Below are 23,260 nucleotides of genomic sequence, written 5' to 3' on the forward strand. Positions count from 1 at the left end.
TATAATGATTGATTGATAGTTTATTGTTGCAGGTAAACAACAAGGGAGAAGGGAGGAACATGCCATCCCAACCCCCAGGCAGGACAGAGTGTGATTATACAACTATTAATACATGTGTAGGTAGCCCCATGAAACTAAAAAGATACAAGCCAGTAGGCTCTTCGGAGGGTTTTGTTGGAGAAAGACTTTCCCAACTGCTGCCGATAATGTTTTAAAGCTAAGTATTGTCAAGTTCATCCATCACAGCAGCGGCACTCAAAAAGTATCACCCAGACTTTTATTTGAAGTCTCTCAGAGCGCCCATATCACAGCTAGCTACGTATTTTTTTGTTTTTTTGCGGGTTTGAGTCATGGCCACAAAACGAACGCGACCAATTCCTGATGGAGACATATGTAAGATACTGAAAGGAAAAGTGTGGCTAAGTGAAAAAAGAAGAAAAGAGGAATGAGAGGAGGCGGACCGATACAAAGCGTTACAGGTCAAAAGAAGAAGAAGTATCTGGCTGACTGTGACATCAAGATCAGGGTCAGCGCCCAGGAAGAAGGAAGAAGGAGCAGTGGAAGAAGGAGCAGTGGATCACGAGTATTCATCCATCGCCATCCATGACTCGGTGGACTTTCAGGAGGTGTGATTACCGCTCAGTGCTGCGCAACACTTCGGTTTTGTGTTGGGGATATTTTCGTCATGTTGAAGCGGACAGCAGAGGTTGATTGTGCCAGGTTTTTGAAGTGTGTTGGCGATGGGTCTGATGGACGGATTGGGGATAGAAAACATTGAAGTGCCTGATTAAAGAAGGAGTCGTCGTGATATACCTTATTGTCCGCCCCATCAAGGCCTATAGGAAACTTTGCGACTGTATTTTAGGGCTGACATTGGTATACATTCATGATAATAGCGACAATACAGCTTCTGTCAAACTGTCGGTGTTGTATTAAAATGATTTGCCTTTGTCTTAGGTCCTTATTTTACGATACGAGGTAATTTTCACCAATTTTGAAAGTCAGAATAGGACTGATTGAAACGTTAAAGTTGGGGTCATGGGAATGCAATAGCTGCGCGTGGCCACTGTACTCACCCCCATCACATTGTCCATTGCCCAGGAACACATGATGGGTGTGACGTGCAGGGTTATTACGCCAATTGGATGATATTGAAGAGAGTGTAGCTACCTCTTGTGAAGTTAATACTTAAAATAAGGGTAAATCTTCGGAATAGCGGCTCCTAACGGGTGAGCATTTAGGGCACGGTGTGGTGGTAATTACAGCCTTTCTAGCACGTACGACGGGGTTTTGACAAGCGGACAGGCGTGTTTATGTCACAAGGGGTGTATTTTTCTGCATGGGCTGTTCCCTTTCTTCACACCGGAGCTCAGAGTCTCATCGCCCATCGACTTAGAAGAAATGTGAGGCCAGCGTGGAAAAATACACCCCTTGTGACAAACACGCCTGTCCGCTTGTCAAAACCCTGTCGTACGTGCTAGAAATGTTGTAATTACTACCACACCGTGCCCTAAACGCGCACCCACTAGGAGCTGCTATTCCTAAGATTTACCAAAATATGGATTCTTTTTTTGTTCTCGAATGTAATGCAATAACAAATGACTTCAAGAAAATAGAATGGGGGTTGAGGGGAGTGTAGCTCCCCTATCAGGGGAGTCATGGGGGTGAAACCCCCATGTTAGGTAGGTTAAGTTAGGTTAGGTTAGTTTGAATTTATTTGGCATGCTATGTGGTATGGCAGAAATATGCAGTGCGGGTGAAATGCCAGGATTTACTCTTATCTATACCCCAACACGACCACTGCATGTAATGAAACACATGAGAAATTAATCCAGACAAGGAAAGGTTTTGCCGGCGCTGGGGGTCGAACCTGCGGCCAGCGAGACGGGAGAGCCACTCCTTAACCAGTCGGCCAAAGAGGTACCCCCCCTCGCAGAGTGAGTTATGGGAGGCTCGCCCATCAGGCTTAAGGTGTGATCACACTAGCCACTGATATCGCTGGATCAAGTGATACGGCTTGATCGGCCAGCTATTTGTGCTACACAAGCGATTGATACTGGCTGCTTTGAGCTATCGATACGGACGCACCTTAATCTTTACATTAATTCTACAATCACATTACAGCCCTGATATCTTCTCCTGTTTCTCCACCCTGACTGCACTCTGTGTGTTATCCCTACATCCAGATTTCCGTCCTCAGACACTGTCGAACCTAGGTATTTAAGCTTATCCATTCTCTTCAGTCTTGTCCCTTGCATACTAATCTCGAAGTATGTGTAGTCCATATGTAGGCTATCATATATTATCCATAAAATCAGACACTACATGATAGCCGTTTACCAGAGCACAATAATGCACACCTCAGACGCGTGTGCCACAACTATCATTGCCCCCCAAAATTCATAAGTAATTGTTGACATGCAAAACTTTACGTAAATATTACTATATTATGTTTCTAATCGTGGTATTGGAGGAGACTTATCTAAGAGTAATTTTTTCGTTCACAGAATTGAATCATGAGTTTTGGTTTCAAGAAACAAAGGAGACATTACAGTGATGAGGGAGAAGAGGTCAGTCCACAGCAAGGCTTCACAAGGAATTACCATGGAGACAGGGCAGAGAGAGGCAGTCCAGGGGCTTGGAAGGTACCAAGAGGGGACACTTATGGGAAGAAGACCAAGAGAAAGTGGCAAGAAGAGCTGTCTGCTGAGTTTGTGACTGTGAAAAGCCCAAACAAACCCCGCAGCTACACGGTGAGCATTGCCGTGCCTGCTTCCATCCTTGTGGAGACCTGCATCAAGGACAGCCTGCGCACCTATGTTGTGGGACAGATAGCAAGGGCTGCCAATATATACTCTGTCGATGAAATTGTTGTGTTTGATGATAAATGCTGGAAAAAGAGTGATGTCACAACGCAAGCTGAAATCAAGGACTTTATTGGTAAGCTAAATGTGGTTTGTTGCTATTAGGCTGAGTATTTAGTCCAGGTTAACTTGAAATCCCACCCCTAACCCCAAGCTGAAGACAAATAGTTGAGCATTTTGACATGAAATGGCCACAACATACCTTACATTGCATTAGTAACCAATCACAGTCTAAGGTTGCAGTTTGAGGTATTATCCTTTTTTTAATATTATGAATATTATACCTGCATTAGTGTAACTGTTATGGTACTCCAGAAATGATGCAGCTGCTGCTCGAGTACCAGGAGTGCCCACAATACCTGAGGAAGCATCTGTTTCAGTTCCACCACCACCTAAAAAATGTTGGTGTCCTCAATGCCCTCAACTCACCACACCATCTGCGAGTCAACCAGTGGTGTGAGTACAGGTAAGAACTATGTTTTATCATTACTATTATAATTATTATTATTATTATCATTATTATTTTCATTATCATTATTATTGTTATTATTATTATTATTATTATTATTATTATTATTATTATTATTATTATTATTATCATTATCATTATTATTATTCTACAGTACCCTCTCGAGTTTTGCGATCCTCGAGTTTCGCAGTTAGTCCTAAATTCGTACCATCCCGACTTTCGCGCATTATCACCCCGAGTTTCGCGCACGCTACCTTAAAAGATAGTATCACACTGGACGTTTTCCTCCAAACATTGTGGCTATAGCAAGAGAGAGAGAGAGAGAGAGACTTATTAATACGTTAACGGTGTTTGAACTTCCCGCCACTTCCTCCCTGTCGCATTTGGTTCAACTCGGTGCGGCCTCAATACCACGCAAGCCCCCGACTCGAGAGATGTGTAGCTTCATTCTGGTTATGAGCCCCTCTCGTGAAAGGTGAGACAGAGGATGAAAACAAGGAGAAAGGAGAAGGGTGTGGGGAGGGAGGGTCAGAAAGGAGAGTCAGGTCAGGACATGATCTGACTCAGGTCAGATAGTCCTGTTTCCTTGTCTATATTTGTCCAGCCTCTCCTTCACTTGATGGACACTGTGCCTCCACAATCTTCCCCTTTAGGCCTTCCAGTCATCTACACTTCTGTATGGGAAACTACTTTTTAGCCTTCAGACATGTTCTCTTTTTCAGCTTTTTAATGTGTCCTCTCAGCCCCCTCCTCCCCTCTCCACAACGAGGTCGCATCTATCCAGTTTGTCCAGTCCACTAATAAATTTATACAAAGCTGTTAAATCTCCTCTTCGTCTCCTCTCCTCAAGCGTCGTGTATTCCATTTCCTCCAATATGTTCTCATATGGCAGACTTAATAACTCTGGTACTGTTTTGGTCGCCATCCTCCATATCCTTTCCAGTTTCCTTATATCTTTTTTCCTGTGGGGGACCAAACCAATGTTGCATATTCTAATCTTGGTCTTATCATTGCCAATATGATTGTGTGTGTGTGTGTGTGTATGTGTTTTAAATGTTATCACTTCTCTCCAGGGAGGGTGTGGTGCTTGACAAGAGTAATAAATCTGCATCATATGTAGACATTGGCCTTGGCACAGACGTGTTCATCAACCAGCCACTGCAGTCGGGCCTGAGGGTAACAGTCCACTTACCCCCAGAGGCTCGGGAGGTGAAGCGGCCATATGGCACTGTTGTGTCTCCCGATGAACCGAGGGAAAAGGCTGGTTACTACTGGGGATACACAGTCCGTGTAGCAAATTCCTTGTCAGAGGTGGGTTGTCTGGATCTGTTTAATTTATTATAATACTGTTGTTCCAGTAATATATAAGAAAGCAGAAAATAACAGAAGGAACTAATTTAGCTTCTACAGTGTGTATGACACGTTCCCTGTCATAGGTGGGCTGTTAATGCTCCGTTAATATATTACTTCACTGATATACAATAAAGCAAAGAACAAGAGAACAAACTTAATATGTCAACTACAGGGGGTAGACATAGTAGGTGGCAAACTTCCTCTCAGAATTGGGCTGTGAAGCTTCTGTCTCAGTAAATATATCAGTCTCATTTCGTTGATGTATAAGGAAACAAAGAATGATACAAAGAACAAATTGATGCTTGTTTGTATTAAGTGCTAACACAAAATCATGGGATATCGATAAAATGACTGTCAAATTGGCAATCACTTCATGAAACTGAATTGAGGTCTGTTACCTGCATAGTTCACAAATGCTAACCACAGAAGTTGAGACTGCACACCTCATTGTTTTTGTAAGAGATAATCATGAATTGAGCAGGCCAAGGGGATGCCCAGAAAATTAATGGCTTGAGCAAGTCAGTGGATCCTGCCACAAGGCACTTAGGATGGGAAAGAGGCCTGGATGGAGACTTGCTTGGAGGGACCCCCAGGGTTAGCTTTGTAGGATGTGAGGCTGTGCCCTTCCTGGCATATGCCCTTATTGATTGATTGATATTTGTTTTCTAAAAAAGGTTGTTGCTGGCAGCAGGTTTCCTGATGGTTACGACCTCTTGATTGGTACATCTGACAAAGGAGAAGATGTTGCAACAGTTGACCTTTCAAAGTTTGAACATGCTCTCATTGTCTTTGGAGGTAAACCTTTGCTTAATTTCTATTGTGTGAATGATGAAACTGGAAAACTATACAATGGCGTTCACATTCTTGATATCAATTATAATCATCTCTAAAATATGACACAGGAAAAGTGCCCAAGCCAACAGACAGTATGATAAGGGGTAGCACTGAGTAGTTCTTGACTCCTGTATGGATTGTATTAGCTTAAAATTGTCAAGTTTAGTCTTTCAACTTTGTTATTTTAGATATTCTCTTTTCATATAAATTCATAAATAATGCCATTTTTAGTGATATTGAAGATTTCAATAAAAGCATGTATGAGATATTTGGTATTGGTGCAATAGTGAAAGGAGTGGATTGTGGAGTGGTTGAATGGGTGAAGCGTGGTACGGTGAGATAGTTTGGGCACGTGATGAGAATGAAGGAGAATGAATTTGTGAAGAGTGTATGAGGGAAGGATTGAGAGAGGGGGTGTCAGGGGAAGACCACCTGTGAAGTGGATCAATTGGGGGAGAGCGGCAATTGGAGCGAGAGAGTCGGAAGTAGCAGGATTGAGCTTGCTGATAGGGAGTGCCGGAACAGGGAGAGATGGAGACACTTCTCCTGCAGCCACCCCCTGGAGGAAAGTTCCCGTGAGGGAGCAGGTATCGGAGATAGAGACAGAAGATTTCATGCTAGTCACTAACCATAAAAAAGTATAAGAACTGAAATTTATCTATCTTAATCTGTGGCCACCCCTTCACTTCAGAAGTTCTCCATGAGGGCAAGGCCATATCAGAAAAGTGTTCAGCCTTTACTAACATCCTTTTTGCAGCATTACCTAATCAAGACATGCCTGTGTGATGCCACACCCCATGAAAAACTTACTTTATTGAGAATATAACTTCTGCACTCACTGGTTTAGAACCACTGTTTTAGGGGGAAGGGACTCATCCCACTATAGAGTTATATGCTAAAAAGTAGATATGGATATAGCTAGTGTTATTATTCTAGTGATGTGCCATTTGGCTCAGTGAATACTTTTAACACTATTGCAGGTGTTGAAGGCCTTGAGTCTGCCTTGGAAGCAGATTCTGATCTTGAAGCAACAGAGCCCCAGCATCTCTTTGACTTTTATGTCAACACATGTCCCATGCAGCAGACCCGTACAGTGCGCACAGAAGAGGCGGTGCTGATCACCCTCTGTCAACTGCAGGGCAAACTTGTGGGTGCACAGCAAATATATTAATGTGATCTGCAATAATCAGGAGAGAGAGACAGACTTGAGTGGGTAGTGTGTACTGTTTCAAGTCTGTGATACTTCTGCTCTGGTCCAGTGTAGATACAACCCAGTCTGTGGTCTTCAGCTGCATGCTGCTGCAAGCTCCCCTCAAGTCTCAAGGTTTGTCTGTTTTTCTTTGCCATAAGATCTATTACATTTATCCTTGTGAAAGTGTAGCTTCATGAATGTTATTGAAAGAGTTCAGTGCATAATCATCAGTGTTATTTTTAAAGAACTTCTAGTAGTAGTAGTAATAGTAGTAGTAGTAGTAGTAGTAGTCATGAAAAGTTGTACCAGCAATGGAGGACAAATCATAATGGTCTATTTTTTTATATTAGAAGTCTCCTGACTCAACCTATCAGAATTTCTAAGGCTTTCTGATTTCCCTGAAGATTTTTACATTGAAGAGCAACCTCAAATTCAGAGTATTGATCACAGAATATAACAAGTGATAAGGTTTTCAGTGTTGCATATATTAGGTGGGCTGCTCAGACTTTCAATCCAGGCCCACATTATTCCACAGCTACCTTTCTTCTTCTTCCCATCATTTTCACTAGTGTTATTTCTCCATCCAAGGACTCCCTTATTCTGTTGCATTATTGCCATTTTGTTTATAAATGGCCCAGCAGCCTTTGAGAGATGTAATTAGATGAAAAATTACTTCACATTCGTAAGGAGCAGGTGGTTGTGGTGAGGGGCCCCCACATGCTTCTCACCATGTTACACAAAGAGTAAGGTAGCACGTACCTCAGCTTGTGGAGAGAGAATGGTCTCATTGTGTTTCCTAGAGCCCCACGGATCTACATGATTCCAAATAATCTGCCTCAGCTTGATGAGACTTGAGAAATCTTGTCAAATAAACTGCCATCTATTGTTTGAAAAGTGTTTGTTGTTTAAAGGTGGCAGGCCACATCAAATTGTAATGGAATGGGTAAATTCAAAGCTGTAACTTACCGGATACTTTGGTATAATTTTACATTACGTTTGACTACCATGCATGCACTTTTTTTCCCAGCGCAACCACAACTGCTGAAATTTTTTTGACATGCACACGCACATCCAATTTGAAAAGTTGTGCCATAAAGCCAATTGTAACCTAAAAAATAATACTACCCCCAGATTTTCCTATTTATAAATAACACAAAATGTGATAAATTCAAACAGTCATTAACATTATTACACTTGCAAGTCTTTTGTAGAATTTATGCTGGCATAACATTACTTGTATTACTTTTAAAAAGAGCTGTGCTGTGGATCCCCTTGGTATGTCATTATTTTTACCCTTTGAGTCTCCTTGATTATATCTGTTGGCTTGGTTCACTTTGTGGTAGACCCGAAAACAGTCACATGACAAATGACCATGTGGTGTATGTGCTGAACTGTTCTTCCACCCTTGGAAGTTGGCTTATTTCCCGAGGTATACTCTCAGATAATCCTCAACACTGCATTTACAGCAAAATTTGCTCAGAATGTAAATATAAAACAGCAGACACTTTAATAAGTAAGCAGTCAATGTTTGAGATTCAATTCCCTTATTTTAAGATTTTTGTTGTAAAGTTTTCCTTGCACTTGAATATTTTTGTGAAAGTTGTACTGTAACCAGTTACATGACTTGAAAAGTTGCAGTGCAACTGCAAGGTCAACAACAAAGTTGTGCTGCAAAAGTTAAGGTTCAGCTGCCCACCTTTGCCTTTGACAGAAGGAAAGTCATGCCTGGAACCAATGTAGAACTTGAGCCATGGCTCTAAGAACAAGGCTCGGCTTGCATTTGTCTATTAGAATTGTAAGACTGAAATCAACTCTCATAGCTTATAGAAATTTTGCCTCTGTCATTGAAGAGAATGATGTAACAATGTAGTTTGCTCCTTGGGAAAATTTTTATACTAAGAATATAAGACATTTAATGATTAAGAAAGCTATATTAAGAAGTCTCCTGTAGAAAGAAATAATAAATTGATATTTTGCTATATCTCATATTATCATTGTTGAAAAGTTAATTGAACCTAACCCCTGGATTCTGAAGAGCTAAGTGAATGAATCACAGTAGTTATTGTTTGTCTCGGACCTTTTTGGGCTTTTAAGATTATGTGGTTGACCTGAACAGAAACACTGCTAAAGATACACCAGCATGGTAAGGTGTCATTAGAACAACACTGATGCATGTAAACAACAATGGAGTCTCTCAAAACCAGTAGAGAATTGTATTCATGGTTATTGTAAGGGTCTGTACAACAGAGTTTGCAAGTATTCAGAGCAACCAGTGTTGGAACTGGTCTTGAGGGTGTCCTAAGTAGGGTCATGTGTGGGGATCCATTAATGTACCCCCTCCTGTATTTACACAGTTTTTTTATACATGACACTGGCAGTGTTGCTAAATGTTGCAGGTGAAAATCCACTGGCAGAGAGTTTAATATCAAATGAAATAGATTTGACTTTTGACATACACTCGACCCTCGATTTAACGGACCCCGAGTTAACAGATTTCGGATTTAACGGACCGCAAAATTTCAATGGACACCGGCTTTAGAAACGTCGAAACCCTAAACAGAAGGCCATCGGGACATGTTGTGAGGCCACACTGCACAAATTACACCCACACACACTGCCTCATGGCCTCTACCTCCGCCCACCTTTCGGCCGCTGGACAGGACGCATTGTATAGTGTGTGTCTGCCTTTATGGGGAAAATTGAAAACCATCGACATCTTGCGCTTGGCCACCCATCCGGGCGGCCAAGCGCACGCTTGCAGACAGCCCCGGTAAATACTATGCTCTGAGTATGACAATCTGGCAATGGTGGCTATACGTATTTTCATATTATTGTTCTGCTGTTTATTCAATGTTGTGTTCAAGAAAAAGAATACTCATAATTTTAGTTAGGTTTTGGTTATAAGGATTCTTTACAAAATACAATTATAACATTACCTTCTACTAGTTAGGAAACGTACTGTATCCTGGATTGGCTACAGTGATGTTAGGTATGGCTATTGATTGAGATTTTCAAGAAAATACAGGTGAACATAGGAGCTAGTATGATTGGGAATAAAGTGTGTTAAACCAGAAGAATGGCAAGTGCATGGTGGATAACTATAAATTAGTTTTGTTATTGGAGCCCAGAAGACAGTTTAGGGGTAGGAAGTCGGGAAATATAATTGGCTGAGTACGACAATCTGGCGACGTTGAGGCTGTTGCCCACAGCCCCAAGCCAGCCTATACGCCATTTTGCGGGTGTCAGATACCACAAATAGCATATTTTTACTGTGCAAAACAGATGATGTCACGTACTGTGACTAAGTGAGCTTTCATATTTATCTATTTGTGTATATTTCATGGTGGCAAAACTTTCATTACTAGTTTCATTTTTACTAGTGACACGAATATGTGACTGTTTTTCACAATAGAATTTCACTCAAACAAGTGAATCAGACACCACAGAAATATTACCAGTGTGTGTATGAATGAATACAAAGATAAGCACATACTTTGATTTAACTCTAGGATGTCTCGTGGATCATTAATAAATAAAAACAAAATATCTGGATAGGCTACTCTTTAGCCCGTTACCGGGTATGGCTGCCAAAAAAGTCCCTCCGCCAAGTTTGTATCCCCCCATTTGGTGATTGTCAGGTGCGCCTATTAATTTAATCCTACATTCTCATTCAAATTTTCCATTCAGTATTGGTAGGAAAATTATAGAAAATGTTTTTAGAAATTGTATTTTCTGTAAAAATAACATCTTTACTCTGGCTTGAGTGATCTCAAAATACTTATACCAAGTACTTCTGTAGATACTGAAATTTTAATTATGTTGATATTATCAGTCATTACCCATTCTCTTCTGGCCATTACTCTGCATTAACTATTTAATTTATTCACCTAGACAAGCAAATGTTATCTGATACAATGCAAACTTTTTAGACCAGAAATAGTAATCCATAATTTTTTTAAGGCTAAAGATAGACATACAGACATATACATACACTCTTACATACAAACAAATATGTATTTACATGAAAACTACAACAAACTGAAGCATAAACAGCACTGATGAAATTGTAATATCTTTTCTCACTCAGACATAAAACTTAAAAATGTTCAAGGAGTAGATAGAAAAAAAATTACCTTTTTTTTTTTTATCCCACAAATACAGCACCACATCTATTAATGGTCTCCATATCTGTAAAATATGTTGGATGAAACCTGTCCAGTCTTCCCTCTTCCTATAATTGTTAGCACATTTGTACTTCACTGATTGGCCCTACCCATACCCTTAACTATAGGACAGAGAATTATGTTGAGTCTCCAGACCAATGGACTCTTAACAAAGATGGAAATACCACAAAAATAAAATAATAATGATTTTCCCAATTTTTGTTGTTATGTAAGAGCTTGATGAAAGTTTCTGAGGTAGTGTGATCCTGTGGTGCTGAGACGGAGTGTCAAGGAAAACATTAGCCATCCTTACGGATGTCATGAATTTACTTCCTGTAACTGTTTACAAAAACAGGATGACATCGAAACATTCATGTCTTGCTTTTCAGATATACATCACACTTGGAAAGAGAACTGTGGAGCAACTTCTGAATTTGTACCAAGTTACAGGTCTATGACACGTAAGAAAAAAGAACAAGTTACAAAGTACATACAACTAATGCCTTCAGAAGAGCAAACTTGTAGTTTTATCAGTCCTGTACTCTGTGGAGTTTACATGACATAGTCTTATTCCTTGAAAACATACCAGTAAAAAGAGGTGGTTTGGTATGTCCAGTCTTGGCCATAATAAAACATTCCATCCCACACTTAATCTCTAGCAACCTGGGTGTCATTTGTTGCATAGGATTGCCTTGGGTAAGCTGTGAGTGAGGGGGTAGAGGAGCATGACAGAGGAGAGAAAAGAGGTAAACAGGCATGGGGAGGGGAAGCAGGGGGACATTTAGACTCCCTCTACACCCTCACATACTTTGCCATTTAGCCTTTTACATACATACAGATAAACCTTCTATAAATCAGTCCAATCGGGGGAGACCTCATCTGGAATAGCCAAAAATCTGAAATATCCAGTTTAAAAACCTATGCCTATCCAAGTAAGGCTGTTCCAGAGTTTACTGGTGATTCTGACTACTACCTGCATAAAAGAGTAAGACACCATTGGGGAGCTGCAGTAAAACAGAGCCATATGCTGTACATAAATTTATGACTGGATTGCATTCTTGTGCAACAGGGTGGCAGTGAGATGGTGACGGCAGCGGTGTTTGTGAAGTTGTAAACAAAGCACAGTATGAGGTGCACCATGTATGTCAGCAAAGCTAGTTTTGGGGTCAATAAGCTACGAGTTGCATCTATTGCACACAAATCTAAATTATCATTGAATTAAAAAATTAATATAACTATTGCTTGTCTCAACACAATCAAAGAATACAATCAACCAATGAGGGGCCGCATTCCTCTTGCCCTATACCAGTGAGGCTTCGGGAGGGACAGCACATGAGAGGTTGACAACTTTTGTTTTGATATGACAATCTGGGCTTGCGTCTAATCTCTATCTATAAACTAGATCTTCGTCCAACTTACAACATCCATCCAGATGTTCAGACACGCACCGTATATCCCAGATTTTAGTTTGATTTACAGATGTGTCTTAAGCCCTGAAAGTCCGGTTTACCCAATATCTGAAATATAGAGGTCTGATTTACTGAGGGTTTACTGAAGTTTCAAATTATAATATTAGTAGGTTAGAACAGTTAATGGTAAATTTGATAGCCAGATATTGCAGTGCAAAATAGTACGAACAGGTGGTAATGACCCAACCTGCTGAATATACTCCTCCCTCTTCCTCTACATGTTTGCCTCTCAGTCTTCTGCTGTCCCACCTCTCCTGCCCATCCACCCTCTCACTCCTCATTTACCAAAGTAATCTGCTGTGTGGCAACAGGCACCCAAGTTGCTGAGAGTGGAACATTTTTTTGTTCACGATTGTACATCACTTAAACCCCAATACAGCATTTATATAATAGGCCTTGAGTTCTTACATGTTTGAAATTATATGTGAAATATTGTAGAAAATTTATACTATTTAACTGAATCGTAATTTTCCAATTCATATGAACAGATTTTAGAATATTAATTACAAGAAAAAAGAGCACTGAACCTCTATTGTGAAGTTGCTTCACCAAGTAGTATTTTAGTTGATAACTTGTGACTTACAAATACAAGGAATTGTTTTCCTCCACAACACTGGTTTATTCAAATATGTGTACGAAAGGAACCAAAATTTCATTCATAAAATTCCTATGGCTGATTCTCAAAATTACTAAATTTATTGTGAATGGTTTATGTGCATCTCATCGTACTTGGTCGATACATGACTGTATTGGTATAACAACATGTAAAATAATATATATATATATATATATATATATATATATATATATATATATATATATATATATATATATATATATATATATATATATATATATATATATATATTTTTTTTTTTTTCACAGGGATGGCCAACAGCTTCCTACATCCTTGAAAAAAACAGCACATCAACACCACCATGTAAGTGTATGCTTTTTGTTTTCACAGTATTTTTAACCTTGCTTTTTCTCTCGCCAAAGTAATTGTTTTGTTCACATTTCTTTCCCAAGTGTTGCAAATTACAACAATTGCAAATTATCTATTCATATCTATCCATATCGGTTTGTTTACATGTACTAGCTGAATTAAATGTTTGTAGTTGTTCATTACCTATTTAATATTGTCATTGAACCAATCCTTTGTGAAAAAAACATGTTTAGTAAGTAGGTAATTTGCATTAGAATATGTGCCTGAAGAATTATGGAGAATTAAAGAAAAAAGTGGTTTATGAAGTTCAATGCTGTCCACAGGGACTCAAGAATGAATCCCCCTAACAGTTCCATATCCAACCAAAAGGCCCTCCCCATGCTTAGATTAAACTTTATTCTTGAATACAAACATGGTGTATGATTATTTATTATAATTTTTGTCTGGGAGGGGAGGGAGTTAGAGTTAGGAATTTGGTTGTCTGCAAGACCTTTGCCCCAGTTTTGCTAATTTAAAGAGGTTATGCTGTAATATATTTAAATTGACAATACGAGTATCAATATTTTCATTTTGCCAATTTTTATTTAATTTTTTTAGGATGTATTAAAGATTTAACAAAAATTAGTAGTTGGATAATGATAATGTTAGTTAAAATCAGTCTTGTATTATCTTTAACCATTTTTTTCCCCTGAAGGGCATCTTCATCTCTTTTAACCATTTTTTTCCCCTGAAGGGCATCCTCGTCTCTTTCAATGCCCTTAGTGGCGAAAGAGAGACAAAGATGTGATATGTCATGTCTGTCATGGGGATGAACTAGATTAGCAACTAGTACCAAGCAAAAGTAAGTTGAAAGTCTAGAGTTTGTGTTTCGTTATGTTGAGTGTGTTCTTTTATAAAACTTTCTCATGTGTAAACAGTATTAATGAATACATTAGTTTGTAGTTTTGTTGCAATAACCTAGATGTTGGCAGCCTCTGAGTCAAGGCTCAGCTAATGTGATGATAATTTAGATGGGAACAATGCTCATCATTGTGGCCAGCATTAATCCATACTCAGGTGGAGGTGATTCTCCATTGCCATTCTCAACAGTGTCACTGGATTCTTCTAACATAGTCTGATGTAAAGTGAAACTGTATTCAAAGAAAAAGAAAACGTCTGAACTGGTTACATAAAATGAGTCCTCAACAATAAAATATATTTAACCAATATTGTACAGTGATGAGCAAAGTGAGACAGGCACTGAGTAACATTGGACAGCTGGTTGGCTATAGTGCAGGTCTGTAGGCTACCCTCAGCAATGAGCAATGATCTATTTTACTGGGCCTTAAAATGGCTGTAAAATGAGTGATAAAATACCCTGCATGATTTTACTTCTCCTTATAATAAACTAACTAAAATCGTTCATTCTGAGCTAGAATAATACTATTTTCTCACCAGCAAACCCTTAACATTCTATTACATAACATTTCAGCCATATTCTACTTTCAGCATATGCCCTCCCCTTATTTTAATATATTATAGTGTCTCAGCTTAATTTATATGCTTCACATCATACACAGACCACACAACACAATACTTATTACCCTGATTTCACAAATATAAACTTTGCTCTTTCAATATTCAGATGTTTTCCTTAAAAATTAAATAAATAATGATTAAATTTTATCCTTCCTACTTTGAAAGCATGAAATCCCAGGTGTAAGTTTACAAGTGTTATTCAGCACTTAAAATACGGCTACAAAAATCTGATACAAACTGTATTAATTTACAGAATCGACGAGTCAACTGGATGTCCTAAGTAGTTATCATCCGCTCTTCAGTGAAACGTTCATTGAGGGAGCGTGCAGTGTGGCTGGGGATATGTCTGAAGCCTTTCACTCCTGGTCCTGGTCCATTGTTCAGAGACACTTCCTTGCCCTGCAACATGGCTATCTCTTTCTGCACCTTGGGATCCAATATTTGACGATGTGGCTCGGGCACAGGACGCATATTTTGTTGAGGGTAAGCTGCTACAGAAGAGGACATTTCAGCTCTTGGGTCTCTACTTGGCATATTACGCTTAAGTATTTTTCTAGACATAGGTGGGGGTCGAACTGGTGGCTCAGGAGGCACTGCTTGCTCATTAACAACTGTAAACATAGCTGGCGTATAACTTGATACAGAAGGCTGCCTTATTCTGCCTCTGTTTAGTCTTGGCTTCATTCTCATTGCAGATCCTAAAAACAAAAATTCTGGTTAATAAGTCAGTATATATATTGAACCAACAAAGGATTTTTTTTACTGATATTTGACTTTAAAATGAGTAAATATGTCAAATGTTGATAAGTTTCTTTGTTATTTTTCATGGCTTCATCCAGTACACCTAAAGACTCCATCTATTTATATGGATGGACACTACATATGTTATAACAGGGAAATTTGTCTTGTCTAGTCATAACATATTGAATTACTGACAATTTTAATCTAACCAGTATTTTTCCCAAATTAATATGAATCAGTTTTGTTGTCAGTTTAAAGAAAATCAATACCTACCAGGATGCTGAGTCTGATTTGATGCAATGTTGTTTTTGATGCTGACAGTGAGTCCGTGCTGTGAGGAGAGGGACACCACTGATCCGGCCCCGCGCACTGGCTTAACTCCCTCCTGCTGTGGATGATATACTCTTAATAGTCATGTATCAGATGTCCGCATCCGCAGTTCTGGTAAATAAAACATCTGCATTCGTGATGAAATAAATATCTGCATCCACACCCACACCACACACAAACAGGATGTGGATGTAGTATATATGTATCATGTAAATTGTAAAAGTATGTATGTATGTACTGTGTAATAGTGCTGTATGTACTACAATGTAATACTGCGTAAGTATGAAGGGAAGCAGCCTGGCTGGCAAGGAGAGAGAGAGAGAGATTGTGTGTGTGGCTGAGAATGTGTGTGAGTGTGTGTATGTACATATTTGTGTGTGTACATAATTTATACATGCATTATGCATGTCTGTGTAATGCGTATGTAGACCCTACTCCCTCTTAAAACTCACAAGAAAGTGGTGGCGCATTTAAAAATGGAGATAGTTAAGTTAGACGCTTTATGGGATCCTGTACGATGTTAGACTACCACTGTACAAGTCCAACTTTTAAAAAAAATTTTATAGTGTCCATTTTGTCACTACGATCTACAAGAAATTGAGTTGATGATAAGTTTTTAAAACCCAGCAAATGAGTTAAACTGGTCTGTGATAAAATTATTGCCCTCTATCTCCTTCTCTAGCCATATCAGTGTTGTAACTCACTGATGCAAAAATGTCTTCATAGTAATGTATCTCATTTATCATTGCATTCATTGGGCTTCAATATAATTTCAAGTTAACTAATCACTTAAGTTTGCCACATGGTGCAAATTAATTTTCTTTAACAATCATTTATAGCAGCAACCTTGCCATTGCCATTATTTATCAATCACCATATTGTCATTGCAGTCATCAACATTGCCATCTTCATTGTTGTTGTTACAGTTTCCCATATTTCTAAGCATGTAAAGCCCTTATTAAATAACAACACTAAATGCAACTACTGGCTTCCTACTCACCTGTATTCCCCGTCGTGAATTAACAATACTGAGCCTTGCTTTAGCTCTGTTGTTCTGCTGGGACATAACAAGTGTCTTGCGAGCCTGTTGAATCTTTCTTTTTACCAGCTTTTGTCTGAATGAAGAATCCTGGGCTGTGATGTGCTGCTGGTTATCCTGAAACATTTGTCAGTAGTTTAATACCTCAAAAATTATATTAAAAGAAGTGGCAAGGCAGTCAGCTCCTTGACTTTGACATTATAAGTGTTACAATTAAAAAATAATTGATTAGAGGCTGGAACACCTGTAACATTGGAGCTACCTCCCACATAGTTTTTTTTACAATATGTCTCACTGTACATTAAATCCCTTGCCTGCAAACTCTTTCCAATACTCATCTACTCTGTTGATCCTTTATAAGACACTTTTCATAAAGTCTCACTGATTCTTTTCACACGTCCAAACCATTTAAGATAACCATACTTCACCCATTCAATCACTCAACAATTCTCTCTCCTTGCTGTTGCACTCAACCTAAAACTCCTGTATACATCCTCGTCCTTTCTCTATCCCATTTTGACACATCACATGCCTCTCTTTTATTGCTCATTTCCACTGTGGTATTCATGAATACAGTGCTATATTCCACATTTGTCTGGTGCATAGGAAATACAGTTGAGAAGGATTATGTTAATGTCTTTTTTATATACCCATTCTCACTTCTTTCCTGCCTTTCACTGCCACTGCCATCTTGGCACAATTTATTGGCTCAGCTGCATAATGCTGCACAAGCTGAATGGTTAACAGGGCAACTAAATACACGGCAGGTGTGTTTCCTTGGACTTTGGACGTGTGTGACGCACACCCGGAAAAGTTGGATTTGCCGGTTGTCCAAGCTGCCGCCAACGCGGTGGGAAGAAAAGGGCTCAGTGTGACACCAGGTTACAGTGAACTGACAACTCGCTCCCGGATGGGTGCATGGGCGTTGCCAGTAGCCACAACGGTTAGAAGAATACGGCCAGTGTGATACTGCCTTAAGGCAGCGAGGCCGCTGACCAGGTGAGCGACGGTAATGACGTCATCAGACTCCCAGCGAATCACAAGCGTGTTTTCAGAGCTCAGCCAATCGTAGGGTTGATTTTTTCAATGTAAGTGATTATTTTGAGTAATTATCAAACCCAAAAGTCAGACCCACGTTTGCACCAAATAATTTTTTTCATATTGGTTACTTTATTCAATTAGCGTGAATTCAGTTAGCGCGACTGCGTTCATCCACCTAATTCTCGCGCTAAATGGGGCTCTACTGTATATATATATATATATATATATATATATATATATATATATATATATATATATATATATTACACACACACATACATTAACAGATTGGCAGATAAGTTCAGTTAGCCAGACACACAGTAATAACTTAAGATATAGACATCAAGAGAATAATTGTTCAAGTAATGTAGGCAGCAAAAAATTAATTGAGAATATACAGGAATGAGTTTGCTTTATATTATAATATGAGGGGAAAAAGGAATACTCACCTGGTAAGCAAGCTGCTGCTGACTAAAAGAACCTCTTTGGCTGATACCACCTTGACCTCTTCTTAGAAGAGAGACACTTGCTCGTCCTCTTGAAGAACCTCTTCCTCTCCCAGTTTGAATCTCTCTTCCTCTGTCCTGGGAAAGTCCTCTTCCACCTCTTCCGCCACGTATGCCTTTACTCCTGCCACTCTGGATGCCACCTCGAAGTCTGCCTTGCCTCAAGCCAGCTGTGTTTCCCCTACTTCCTCTGCCTTGGACTGCTGCTATGCCCCTCCTTGCTACCCAACTGTTGGCACGCTGTGCTGTGAGATACCACCTCAAATAAGGCTCAATACACAAAACATTCTTTGTGACACAACCTTAACTTTAACAAAGTTCCTACTTACATTTATTAGTATCAACACTATCTACACTTCCTGGACTGAATTAAATTATTTTACTTAAGGAAAGAAACAGAGGAAACTCCCACTGAGGCTCCTCCCACCCTGAGGCACTCCCATTATTCCTAAGGAGATAAGTTTCCATTATGATGAATATAGTAGTATTTCCATACTATTGAAAGTTTTATCAATCTATTGCTTGAAAACTATCTGGGATTCTCTCACTCTTTAATGATATCTTTCATCAGGTGAAAAATTAACAGTAAATACAAAACTCATCCATTTCATTGCCCAGAAAATTGAAAATGTTACATCTACAATATCCATTGTTTTATTTATTGGTTTTAAACATTTCTTATAGTATCTATGAAGAACTCTTTTGGCTGTTTATTTTATTTTTGGCTAGATATGAACTTATTCATGGAATATATGTATTAACTGTGGTACAGTGTGTGGGGCAATGGCTCTTGCCAACACTGGAAACACCTTGTGCTGCTGCCACCTGCCTGGACTCCTTGAGTGGTCATGTTAAAACTTTTGGGAACCATAATTTTAAAAGTACAACCTTTACCTGTAAACTTTGTGGCCAAAAGTCGAGGACCTCTGGCTCTGCCTCGACCCCGGCCCTTGCCCCTCCCTGGCTGGCCACTTCCTACAAAGTTTGGTTCCTGTCTGCCTGCTGACCCTCTGCCTTGACCCTTCCTCTTGTTTGTACCTTGTTTGCGGCTCTTCATCTTGATTATGTCATCTGAAATGTTTTTAGGTACTTTAATTTCAATTAATCTATTTATATATTGGTATGAACATTTTTGTCTTGTAACAATGTAGAAAATAAAGATTTCATAAATGCCATTTGTTTCACTAAGAAAACATTCAAGCTGGTAACCAGAGGAGTTTAGAGTAGAAGAAAACTGCAGGTTTTGACATGTATTACCTCCATAAATAACTAGTTTTTGTCTACCCTAGGCACTCATGCCTGTTGTGAAGAGGGGATTGTTATTGTGATGGAAAATTTCAATTTCTTTTTTTCAGGATTTCCAAATCTGCAGTTGGTATATGCTGCTTAGGTGGTACTTGGTTATGGTGCTAGAAAATTTTAAAATTATGTCCACATTTTTTCTACAGTTTGATATGCTTTGAATGTCTGTGATTTATTTCTGTCACAACAACAGCCCTCTCTCTTTAACAAGCTTGAGTATGTAAGTCCAAGCTGTAAGTTTTATTTTTCAACAAAACTCAATTTCATTAGTTTTTACATGCTATATACCCTGGATTTCTCCTAGAATGGAAAGACCATTTCTGTCCAATCTCCAACACTTACACCTGAATTCTTAAAATTAAAGATAGTATCTGGACAGCTGTGATCAGCATTTCACTGAGCAGGCTTCCTTCTCTGATTTTTTTCCTCCTGTCACTGCTTTTTTATATCTTGGAGGGACTATGGATTTTTCTTTCCAATATGATTTTTTTTATGTAGCTTGTACTGCTCGAATTGGCAACAGTGTGCCTTTGTCAAACAAAACAATGCAAATGGCGGCTGGGTCAGGTCGGCGGAGAAGCTTGATGGCAATCCTCCACCGATTTCATTTCTTTTTTATATATACCGGTTATTTGATCACCCTGTATTCTATGGTAACATTATGAGATAGCTATGGACTACAAATGATCATAAACAATAATAAAAGTAAGTTTAAAGTTGTTATTGAACAAGGCAAAAAAAGACCCTTAAAACACCCCAAAGAAAAAAATAATCAATAAAAATTTGTACCTTCGGCGTATAATGCGCAGGGGTAAACTTTCAGGCATTTTTTAAGTGAAGAAGGTGCGCGTTATACACCGCAAAATACGGTACATTAATTCCAATGGGAAAATTCATCTTGGTTTAAGAATAATTTGGTGTGTGAGCAATATTCCAGAATGAATTAAACTCGTAAATCGAGGTTTGACTGTATAGCATATACCCCAATAGATATTCTTTATAATTACTGGACCCCTCACCCACTCATTGGCTAGATTATCTTACCAGATCAATTACTATACAAACGAAACTTAAACGACATGAGGTAACCCAACTTTTGAGGAGGTGGTGCCCGAGTGGTCAGCGCATGGGCATGGTATTCCCAAGACCTGAAATCAAGTCCCACCGCAACCAGCTGACAATATTCAACCATCACCGAGTTTAAAGGATTATGCACATGCTATCCAAATCTTCAATCAACCATACTTAACAATTGGTTAAGATGAGCACTGGGGGGCAGCATGGGCCAAGCAAGTTATACATCACGGCAGCCACTTGAAACTAAATTCGCCCATGCCACTAATATACGCCTCCGTGGTCTAGTGGTTAGCGTGCCTGGCTACTACCCCACGGACCAACACTGCCTTCCAAGCCCTCAGTGTACAGCTCGACAGGATCTAGCCCTGCCCCGGGAACACATCTCAACAACAACAGCCACAAGAAACTGCTGGGGCTATTAAGGTCGTGGTCCCATGGCCGAACCACCAAAATAAAAAATAAAATAAAAAATAAATAAACTGACTGACAAGTATGCATTGGCTACTACACTTCCTCGCATGTACCTGAGCACCCGGTTCTGTGTGGCGGACTTACCCAGGGAGAGGCTGAGGACGTCTTGGGAGGCCATGATCAAGGTAGGAGGGACACAGAGGCAGGCAGGGTGCGGGACACGGGGACACACGGGCGTTCCAGGTTATTTTGGCCCGGCAGCTGCGGCGGGGCGCGGGGCGGGCCGTCTTGCTGCCCGGACTGTCCCGCACCTTTGCCAGATTATCGTACTCAGAGCCTCGTATTTACCGGTTTCTGAGCCATAGATATTGCCAAAAAATGAGGAATAATTAACCATTTTAACGATAACTATAAATAAAGGCAGTTATTGGGGTCGGAAATCGGCAAACATAAGACTGAGAATCACACTCAGTCCTGCCTGGGGGTTGGGATGGCATGTTCCTCCCTTCTCCCTTGTTGTTTACCTGCAACAATAAACTATCAATCAATCTATCACAATCTTCACAACACAAACTTTTTACTTCACAGTGCACACTTACACTTCACCCTAAACTGAGCTGTTTTTTTTTTTTCTGTTCTTTTCTAAGCTTCCCCTGACTTTGCTTTTCTATGTCCTTTTGTTAGTTTCCACTATTACAGTTTTCTTTTCACTCCACTTTCATTGTGCAGTTTTCCCAACACGCCAAGAAAGTTTGTGTGTGTGGTAATGTTACGCCAGGGGGTATATTTTCATGTGTATTTGTGTTGTGGTGGTGGGGGGGCAACGGTGCCAGATTGTCCTACTCAGCCGCTTATATTTCCCGACTTCCTACCCCAAAACTGTCTTCTGGGTGTAGCTGGGCACGATAACAGAAAACCTTATTCCCGATACCCGATAACTGATGATGGAAAACCTTATCGGTGATAACCGATATTCATTAACTGGAGACACAAATATAGGCGATAGCCGATAACCGATACCCGATATAAATCCACAATTCCGATACTAGCTAGCGATAAGTCCGATAGGCGAAAACGATACAATATTGATATTTAAAAAAAAAAAAAAAAAAAAAAAAAAATGAATTCAAATTTTCCTTGTCTGTATTTTAGAAAACTTACAAAACCTGAAAATCACACGTTGACACGTACCTATGGACGGTAATACTAGAAACGCCTGAACCGGTGTTGTGTTATTTGGCGTCCCCACCGTCAAAAGCTGGCGCTTTTGTTTACAAACACTGGTCTCTCGTGAACTGGCCCATCACTACTTATTCAGTTATTCTTACTTGTCACCATTACCACTTTTAATAGTTACTTCAGTAAAGAAGCACTGGGAACAGGAATACTGGCACTCACTCCGTCACTCGAGCCGCAGCTGAGAGGCCACGCGCCACGCCGCCACGTGCTAACATAAGCCGCTGGTCTCTGTTTGCGCTCTTTACAACGGGATCTCAAACTTCAGGCAGTGAATAATCATTTTTAGGGCAAAGTTAAATGATTTTTCTCTTTGATAGTGATTTTTGAGTCTAATATAAAAAAAATAACCTAGTGTTTTAATGTTGATGATCTAAGTATGAAATCTCTTCACCGAAGATATTTCATACCCCGAAGTTTTTTCATACAACACAGGGCGCCCGGGCCACGCATGCGCAGTAGGGTGAAGACGTTTTTATTTCTTTGAGGCGGAAAAAAGTAGCGATTATCGCTAGTTTGGTTACAAAAGTAACGAAGATACCGATAGATAGATAAATAAGTATAGCGGATCACTTTGCTTAGTTGTATGGGGAAGCTGCTTACCTCAATACTTAACGAGAGACTCAATGAATACTCAAATACTAAGTTTATTATTAATGAAACACAAGCAGGTTTTAGGCATGGATCATATATTTTTGCTTAAATGTATAATTGATTTGTTCAACTGAAGGAAAAGGAAGCTTTTTTGTTTGTTTGTGGACTACAAGAA

The 23,260-nt window shown here is 39.5% G+C and overlaps 2 protein-coding genes across 6 annotated transcripts; one reads left to right on the forward strand and one right to left on the reverse strand.

The window, feature by feature from the left end:
- The first annotated feature begins 460 nt into the window (after positions 1-460).
- Positions 461-15,209, forward strand: LOC126982483 (putative methyltransferase C9orf114 homolog). Of its 5 annotated transcripts, XR_007735195.1 has the most exons (10): positions 461-626; positions 2,508-2,940; positions 3,180-3,330; positions 4,407-4,644; positions 5,361-5,481; positions 6,501-6,844; positions 11,265-11,336; positions 13,230-13,284; positions 14,024-14,131; positions 15,062-15,209. XR_007735195.1 is itself a non-coding variant. In XM_050834543.1 (7 exons), the coding sequence occupies exons 3-7, from the start codon at positions 2,517-2,519 to the stop codon at positions 6,689-6,691; spliced, it is 1,125 nt and encodes a 374-aa protein (XP_050690500.1). In that variant the 5' UTR covers positions 466-626; positions 2,125-2,216; positions 2,508-2,516; the 3' UTR covers positions 6,692-8,691. The 5 variants fall into 5 exon arrangements, 3 of the variants coding, with proteins under 3 accessions (XP_050690499.1, XP_050690500.1, XP_050690501.1); XR_007735196.1 differs by lacking the exon at positions 11,265-11,336; XM_050834543.1 differs by lacking the exons at positions 11,265-11,336; positions 13,230-13,284; positions 14,024-14,131; positions 15,062-15,209 and adding an exon at positions 2,125-2,216 and having other exon boundaries at positions 466-626; positions 6,501-8,691.
- Positions 14,472-21,586, reverse strand: LOC126982482 (uncharacterized). The gene is made up of 6 exons (XM_050834541.1): positions 21,400-21,586; positions 19,360-19,536; positions 18,409-18,710; positions 16,880-17,035; positions 15,823-15,937; positions 14,472-15,506 (listed from the first exon to the last, which is right to left on the reverse strand). Exons 1-6 carry the CDS (start codon positions 21,431-21,433, stop codon positions 15,085-15,087), a joined length of 1,206 nt encoding a protein of 401 aa, XP_050690498.1. The 5' UTR covers positions 21,434-21,586; the 3' UTR covers positions 14,472-15,084.
- Positions 21,587-23,260: the final 1,674 nt, after the last annotated feature.

Source organism: Eriocheir sinensis, chromosome 51 (assembly GCF_024679095.1).
Source record: "Eriocheir sinensis breed Jianghai 21 chromosome 51, ASM2467909v1, whole genome shotgun sequence".
In the NCBI taxonomy this organism is placed as follows: domain Eukaryota; kingdom Metazoa; phylum Arthropoda; class Malacostraca; order Decapoda; family Varunidae; genus Eriocheir; species Eriocheir sinensis.

What these genes read in the sequence shown, in the direction of transcription:
- LOC126982483 (XM_050834542.1), top strand. Translation starts at nt 2,517, where the DNA reads ATGAGTTTTGGTTTCAAGAAACAAAGGAGACATTACAGTGATGAGGGA. An exon ending in AACCAGTGGTGTGAGTACAG is followed by an intron (nt 3,331 to 4,406) that starts GTAAGAACTATG and finishes ACTTCTCTCCAG; the next exon opens with GGAGGGTGTGGTGCTTGACA. An exon ending in TGCTCTCATTGTCTTTGGAG is followed by an intron (nt 5,482 to 6,500) that starts GTAAACCTTTGC and finishes ACACTATTGCAG; the next exon opens with GTGTTGAAGGCCTTGAGTCT.
- LOC126982482 (XM_050834541.1), bottom strand. Translation starts at nt 21,433, where the DNA reads ATGGCCTCCCAAGACGTCCTCAGCCTCTCCCTGG. An exon ending in CGTCCTCAGCCTCTCCCTGG is followed by an intron (nt 19,537 to 21,399) that starts GTAAGTCCGCCA and finishes AAAACATTTCAG; the next exon opens with ATGACATAATCAAGATGAAG. An exon ending in ATTCACGACGGGGAATACAG is followed by an intron (nt 15,938 to 16,879) that starts GTGAGTAGGAAG and finishes TATCATCCACAG; the next exon opens with CAGGAGGGAGTTAAGCCAGT.